The 8,201-nt window shown below is 31.9% G+C and overlaps 1 protein-coding gene across 4 annotated transcripts in view; it reads right to left on the bottom strand.

The window, feature by feature from the left end:
- RNPC3 (RNA binding region (RNP1, RRM) containing 3) overlaps window positions 1-8,201 on the bottom strand; it is a 33,858-nt gene that overhangs the window by 9,193 nt on the left and 16,464 nt on the right. The window contains exons 10-16 of one of the 4 annotated variants that reach the window (XR_006601843.1): window positions 6,197-6,358; window positions 4,903-4,997; window positions 4,754-4,812; window positions 2,739-2,871; window positions 1,779-1,850; window positions 703-746; window positions 23-116 (exon numbers count right to left, since the gene is read on the bottom strand). Coding sequence is in view for 2 of the 4 variants with exons in the window: in XM_004780128.3 (XP_004780185.1) it covers window positions 1,791-1,850; window positions 2,739-2,871; window positions 4,754-4,812; window positions 4,903-4,997; window positions 6,197-6,358 (509 nt within the window). In the remaining 2 variants the exon portion in view is untranslated. Of the gene's footprint in view, window positions 1-22; window positions 747-1,778; window positions 1,851-2,738; window positions 2,872-4,753; window positions 4,813-4,902; window positions 4,998-6,196; window positions 6,359-8,201 lie in introns of those variants that run through there. The other 3 variants (XR_001177453.2, XM_004780127.3, XM_004780128.3) reach the window with 3 other exon arrangements.

Raw genomic sequence — 8,201 nt, 5'->3', positions numbered from 1 at the left:
AGTCTGGAAACCACTGTTACTACATATACCTACCAGATTTTTTTTTTTTTTTCCACTTAATGTGCTACCCTGAGTCAGTATTATATCTTCTTTCCTCTGTTCCTCTTTTCTCATTCCTTTTGTTTTGTTTAGAAAAAGAGGGGAAAAAAATACTTCTACTTGCTCTCTGTTTCAAAGGAAATATCAATAATAAAACCTCAGAAGTGAAGTCTGTTACTCTTACTTGGAATTTACAAAGAAATTCAGTTATTTTAATTTCCAATATATATACTTTTTTAAAGAAAAAATACTTTCCCCAAACCAATTTTAACAATACATTATATAGAACACCTAAACCAGATATATCATAAAACAGAAAGCATATGTTATTAAACAGGTTTAGGAAATACATAAATATAAGAAACAAGACTAAATTCTGTGTTGAAGCAGATGCATACATTCTCCAAGTAAATAAGTTGACCTGATTCACTAACTTTCTCTGGAAAAATTGCATAACCTCAAGAACAGCATAGAAAATTCAGCAACAGATCTAAAAAACATGTAAGTGATTTGTCCAGTCAACATTGCTAATTTTAAAATATCTCATTGGATAAATTATAAAAAATTATTGCTTAATCTGAATCAATGAGTAGGGGAGGGACAAAACATTTCTAGGAAAAACAGAAAACACTGCCCCAAAAAGGATACAACAAGAAAGGATACACTTTGTATGACAGTAATACAGCAGTATTTACGCAGGAATGCTTCTAAAGAAGAACAGCAGAAGGCAGTTTAATTTTTTTTCTCAGTTTTCACACACTAGATTTATAAATAAATGATTTTTTTTTAAACACACACTGAAAACTGTTAATTTTTTAACCGTTCCACTAAGGTATTTGTAAGAATTCTGACTATACCAGTATAGGTATCTCACAAAATTCAAATATTTAAGGCACTTTTCAAAAGAAATAAACATTAAGCAAAATTCTTCCTTAGTTATGTGATTTTTTTTAGCTTAACACCATTAAAGTTGGCGGAGTTACTTCATGTTCTTCCAAATATAAAGATAAAAAGATTTAAAATAAAACAAAAAATGTTTCCACTCAAGTGCCTTAAATCAAACAGTAACACAAACTTTGAAGTTTAAAATGGTTAATTCTATCTTTTTTAACCATTAAATTACTTAAGAATACATTAAAATTACTTGTTTGAAAAGCAAAAGATTTCATTCCACAAAAAAAATGTAAATATTTCTGTGACATATGAAATTAGTAATGTGAATTCAGAGGCCCTGTTAAGAGTGACCAACATGTCTTGGCTTGGTGGACACTTTCCCAGCATCAGCACAGGAAAACTGGCATGACTGATTACACAAGGTTCCTACTCCAGACCTACTGAATCAGATACTCTGGGTGAGGGTGAACAGAAGCCTAGGTAACAGTTTTATCAGCCCTTCAGGTCACTGTAATATATGTTAAAGTTTAAGAACCACTGCTTTCCTGTATGTTGAACAAGCTCTAAGACAAAGACATATTCCCCTCATAAATCCATTCTCCAAACTTAATTTTATATACAGATGGACTTTAGTCTGTAGTTAAAATTTTGAAATTTATTGGGAATTAGCTGCATAGTGACACAAAGAGAGTGATAGAGACTTGGATGGATAGATGGATCAAATGATTAAGTATCCTTTAAAAAACCTTAGGAGATACCTGAATTATAAAAAAGCAGGCTTTTATATTTTCTTTATTTTATCTCAAGAAAGTCTTGTTCTTTCATTATGTTATATCCACACTTACCTTCATTAATTTTTAACACTTCCTTTTTCCTTCTTTAGAATCTTGTTTTGGTCTAGCAGATCGAGCAAACTGCTAATATTCAAAAATTAAGGTTCTTTCACGAACAGGACAGTTATTTTCTCTAAATAATTATTAAGACGACCTAATGTAAAATAGGAGTAGTTTTTAAAATCTGTCTCTTATACTTGTCTTCCTACTCTCAGCCATTTGTCAAAAAAAATTTTTCTTGAGTGCCTCCTACCTACTGCCCATGATTTGCTAAAGTAAAAAAAATGTACCTTTACTTCATATTTTTTTACAGCTGGACCCTGACTCCATCTATCCCACTGATTTCTATTTTGCAAACTATATTAACTACTAAAGGCAGAATGTTTAACCAATGATATATTTTGGTCATTAAAATTTTCAAATAGATATATGAAATATACTATAATAAAACATAAAACAAAACTACAATGAATCATATCTTTTTTAATGACTCCAAGTGTATTTGTAGATATTGTAGTGTTTTAGGCTTAGCCTAAAAATGTGCTTCTGAGTATATAAATGAAATGTTAAGACATGGCTAAATTTTAATACCTTCATGCCACTGAGGTTCCTTTATTTACACCCATGTGACCCAGTTAAGTATGTTTATAACTAATCTCAAGCCAGAATACCAATTGTTCAGTTTTCTAAAGGGTAACTTAGAAATTGGTTTCAAGAAGGGCCTGGGGTGGCTAAGTTAAGTGTCTGTCTTAGACTCAGGTCATGATCCCAGAGTCCTGGAATCAAGCCCCGCATTGGGCTACCTGCTCAGCAGAGAGCCTGCTTCTCCCTCTCCCTCTGCTGCCACTCTAGTTCTGTTTGTGCTTTCTCTCTATCCCAAATAAATAAGTAACATCTTTAAAAAAAAATTAGTTTCACATACTCTTCTACTAAAAAACACAGTGTCTTTGGAACAGATTATTTAAAGGATACAACCACCATAGGTTTTCCGAAAAGAACATAACCATTAGCTTCCTTTAAAGCTTTTGCTGCTGCTTTTTCATTTGGAAGTCCAATGAAAGCTTGTCCTTTCATGCGACCTTCTTTCATCAAACGAATATCAAACCTAGAAGTGAAGAAGAAAAAGAGATTTTGATTTGAAGAGTATCAAACAATTCTAATCACAGGAAAATGTGTTGAACATTTAAGATGTTTGCTATTTCTGAATAAAAATGACAATACTGTCTGATTAGAACATTACTCAGACTTTCTAGAGTTATGTTTTGTATACTGTTCTAAAATTGATTCTAAGTAAGTCTGATAATGAGCTTATACCTATCCTTCAAAACTATGTTGTGTATTTATATAATTTAAAAATTATAATACTAAAAACTATAAAAGCAAACTTAAATTTTTACTTCATATTTCAATGTTTAAAATATTTCATAGAGCCAACTCAAAATTATCCACCCAAGAGACAAAAAGCAACTACATAATGAGATAGGAAGGCTGAGAGGAACCAAAGAAAAGTAACACAGAACTTCAGCATAGGAAATGACCTTATTTATCATCTAGTCAAAATCATCATTGTACAGAAGTCTACAGAGAGTGACTTCTTCAGTCATAAAGATAGCTAAAATTAGAGCAAAAACACAAACTAGATTTTTTTATTCCAAATGTAATGTTCTGTTATTCCATAACATATTCATTTTTCAATACTTTTGGGAAAATGATATTCAAAAATCAGAAAAACCAGACCATAATTTACAACTAAAGTACTTCCTACAATCAAAATAGTCTATACAGAGCATTAAAAAATGCAGCAATTTTTAAAATTCACACTAGTCCCAAGAAAAACAATTTATTTATGATTTTGATGTACATACAGTTTTCTCCACATATAGAATTATTTTCCCCCTCAAATTCTAATTGCAGCAATACTAAAAATAGAAGAAATGGATGTATACAAATACCTATGTAAATGAAACATTTCATACATTTTTTTTTCTGTTTCTTATAATCATGATTCAAAGGTAGCAACAAGAAAAAGGACCAGTACTTTGCAAAAGTAGCAAAAGAAACTTTTAGTATACTGCTAAGAAAAGAGATCTGCTACTACTGAGTATAAACAGGCCAGATAAGACTTAAAAATAATAAAATAAAACTTAGTTCCAGTTAGTCCTTCATTTTACCTCCAACTCAAAGTCTATCTCTTTAACTTTTCTACTTTTCCCTATTTCTAACTTATATGGCTGAGGGTCTTTTATACTTTGCAGCCAACTAATTATAGCAATTTAAAGAATGAAATCCTAACTCTAAACATTAGCTTTTATATCGTTTACAAATCATATCCCTCTCTTTTCCTCCCACAAAATTGGGAGCCTTGGTTAATGAAGACCAATTAAAAGAAGGGAAGTTACTTCCAAGGTTAAGAATCTGAAAAATTTTGCCAGACTACTATATATATTCCTGAATAGATCATTAATGCAGTAGTTTTCAAAGTATAGTCTTTGGACCAGCAGCTTTGGCATCATCCATGAGCTTTTTAGAAATACAAATTATAGGCCCTACATCAACCTAGATGGATCCAGGAAATGGTTTTACTAAGCTCTTCGGGTGATTCTTATGTAGGTTAAAGTTTGAGACCCACTGCTTCTGAACCGGGCATTAAGGCTGGAATTTATGCTCTTTGTATAAATAAAGTTTTACTGGAACTCAGACATAAGTATTAGTCTATTATTTATGCCTGCCTTCATGTTACAAAAATAGAACTGAGGAGCTCCGACAGACACTGTATGGCTTATAATAAAATAAAAATATAAAATGTTTACTACCTGTCCATTTATGAAGAATTCTGCTGACTAATGCTTTAGATATCTAAAAGTTATGCAACAGATAAGAGCAATTTTTTCCTGTAATTGTTATCTGTAAAGGGAAAGTGCTGGGATTAAATAAAGGGCTAATTTGTAACAGATAAAAACAAAACATTATTTGAGAGTATGACTCACATTATCCGTTGTGTTTCTGATGAAAAGTCAACATATCTCCCAAAAATAAATTTAAGGTCCTAGAATTTTAATAAGAAAAAGACAAGTAAGAAGGTTCGGGGGGAAAAAAGAAGTAAAATAATACAGTCAATTGACAAATTTCAATTTACCTTTTCTTGAACATGTTTAGCTAAATTCTTTACATAAATTCTACAGTTTGGTTCACCCGGTTCGTAACTTCTGAAAACTGAGAGTGTTTCCATTTCTTATTTAAAAGCAAAAAAAAGGAGGACACACATTAGGATATTTTCATTAATTTTCTCAAAGAAAAACTGTAATAACATTCAAATACAAGTGTTAAATAGAACAAGCATTATGAAAATTTCAAAACCATAACCATTAATAGCAATGTTATTAATAAATATACTCATTAAAAATCTGTATTGATAATAAAACTTAAAAATTTCAGGTCACCTAGAATAACAAAAATTTGTTCAATAAAATATCTACTATTGAAACTCCTTTACGATAAAATAACCTTATTAAAAAAATAAAGCAAATAAATGTTATCATCTTGCTTAAAGTTAATTTCCCAAACCACCAGATACCAACACAGTCAAATGAAAGAAACCTAATTTCATACAAACTGTGGCTTCTAAATCCCTGTACCACTACTTGTAGTATCAATAATCAGTTCCTGACAACAGATGTTCTATGTAAAAATGCTAGTTGGAAGTTTATTTCCCATTATCATGGGAAATACTATAAAATGCTATGAGACAATCTAAAACCCCTAATTTCCTAAAATGTACTAAAACAGAAAAAATTCTTCTAGAAGTAAAGAAACTATCATGTTGGATATAAAATCTTAAACACAGATCTTCAATTACCAAATAATTGAAACTGTTTTTTTTTTTTAAACAACTGCTTTGCATGTTTCTCAAACACAGAACTGTAATGATACATCCACCGTATTTGGAATACAAAATTCCAGACCATAGGCCACTTGATTTTTTAAAAGATTACATATAAAAAGTTTTAGGAATGAAAACAAAAATATTTTTTCCAATCACAGATAGACTGAAAACACTTTATCGAGACACATTTTTCTCCCTAAAAAATATGGGGAGGAAAACCAAAAGCAGGGTGCCTGGGTGGCTCAGTCATTAAGCATCTGCCTTCAGCTCAGGTCATGATCCTAGGGTCTTGGGATGAAGCCTCACATCTGCTCTGCAGGGAGGCTGCTTCTTCCCCTACCATTCCCCCTGCTTGTGTTTCCTCTCTCGCTATCTCTCTATCAAATAAATAAACAAAATCTTCACCAAAAAAAAGCAGTGATTAAAAACCTTATTTGTAAAGAGGTTTTGAAATGTATGCCTTAATTAGGTAAAGAACATGAAGAGATTTGTTGTTTCTGATGCATCAGAGAAATGGAATAAGCATCGGTCTATTTCATGAAATTACCTTCTCTAGAAATTCTGCCTTTTTCCAACTCCCTTCTAGAAATACATTCTGATGGCATTTCATCACAGTCCTCTTTACTCTCTTCTGTGATGTTCAAATTAGGTTTCGGGAAGATTTTTCCAAATCCTACATTGGGTGCATCACCTTCAGCAGCAGGTAAATCTAAAAGTTAACATTAACATCAGCCATTAAAAATTCCCTCCCTTCAAAACAGGTCTTGTTTTCCATTTTTAGTCTTTAAAATATCTTTTGGCACTAAAATTCTTCAGTGTTTTTCTCAATGCTTTAGAACCGAGTAGACAAACTTTCTCTGTAAAGGTTTAAATAGCAAGTATTTTAAGCTTTGCAGGCCATATGATTCTGTCATGGCTATTAAAACTCTGCCACCATATTATGAAAACAGCCAGACAATAGCTAAACAGCCAAATGGTTGCTTTGTGGTGCTACTCATAGGCCCTGCAAGGTGGAAAGAAAATGAATTCATTTTCAATGTATTTAGTCTGAGATACCAGAGGGACACCTCAAAAAGATAAAAGTGTATTGTGCAAGATAGGCAGAATGTGCACGCATATGTGTGTGTGTGTGAGGGGGTCAATGATAAGTATTATGTTTAACCTGTCCACTTTGAACTATTAATAATTATATGAAAGAAATTTGTAGCAAAGGCATTCATTCTGTAATGGAACGTGGTCACTCAACATTATTTATACAATGGATTTGAAGACTTCATAGTGCTACACCAGAATATAATTAAACAGCCTTCAATCTTCAGTCTTATCAAAGATGATTAAAAGATTAAGATCAGCACAAATCCTGAAATCATAAAACAAATGGAAGTTTGAGGATACCAAAAAACCTTCATCAATCCTTTTCCCACCCTCCCACCAAAAAGAAACCAATATTACTCCTGGATCCTATAAGAAATAAAGAAAAACAAGTATTCACACTTTAAAAATTACTCAAGTAGGAAAATTCAAAAACACTGCAAATTTTTTAATTTTAGCAATATAATGGATTTCATTTATAAAATATGAATTTTAGCTTCAGCAAAAATTAAACTGGCACAGTAAGGGTAAGGTTAAATATTCACTAGAAAAATTCTAGTCATTCTACCAAAAAAAACAAAAAACTAAAAAGCTATGCAAATGATGCAAAGAACATGCTAAACTTAAGATTATAAAATCTCTTCATCATGTTGAAAAACATATACAAATAGATCTCCTGTGGCCTGGAAGTATCAATAAGAGAAAAACTCAAGTCCACTTCTACTGTTACTTCAATATTACTACCAGACAGGGATGTCATGGTAGGGCTGTCACCATCTCATAGTGGTCTACACCCTTAAGTAAATTAAGTTTAAAAAAGTAAAATTAGTGTGTAGGTGACTAACATGAAATAAGAAACAAAAATATACAAAAAGAAAAATATAAATATTGAAACAAACAAAAAAGGAGCTATCCATGCCCTACCTATATTCATTTATTCAACAAACAATAATAGCTAATATTTAGACATATGCACCATGCCCAGCATTTTACTTGGATCATCTTGTTTGTTTCTCACAGCCAGTGTTTATCAGCTGCTCTTCTGTGATAGGCACTGTGCTCTGGAGCAGGGGTTCTGCACATGCTACCCCTCTGGTAGAGATTATGACCCAATGGCTAACCCAAACCCACCCCTAATGGTGGCAGGCCAAGACAAGAGTACAGATGGAGGCCTCATACCATACACTGAAATACAGTAAAGTTACAAATTAAGTTTAACTGTTAAATAAAATATGTTCTATTCTCCTTAATAATAATAGGGAAGCTATCTGAAAAGGCAGTATCTTCTCATTAACCTTGAAAAAGAGGGATTAAAATCAGTTTTTCTACTCACTACATTTCCAACACTTACTGGAACTCTAACTGCATAGTCACACAAATGCTCAAAGATATATATGCAAAAATATATGTGCCAGTAGTTTCTCAGATAGTAAAAAAACAGACAATCAACTTTTACCAAC

Source organism: Mustela putorius, unplaced genomic scaffold, assembly GCF_011764305.1.
Source record: "Mustela putorius furo isolate JIRA1106 unplaced genomic scaffold, ASM1176430v1.1 tig00003853_pilon_pilon_pilon, whole genome shotgun sequence".
NCBI classification, from domain to species: Eukaryota; Metazoa; Chordata; class Mammalia; order Carnivora; family Mustelidae; genus Mustela; species Mustela putorius.
Note: the sequence above shows the minus strand (reverse complement) of the source record. Positions and strands in the feature narration are given on the sequence as shown.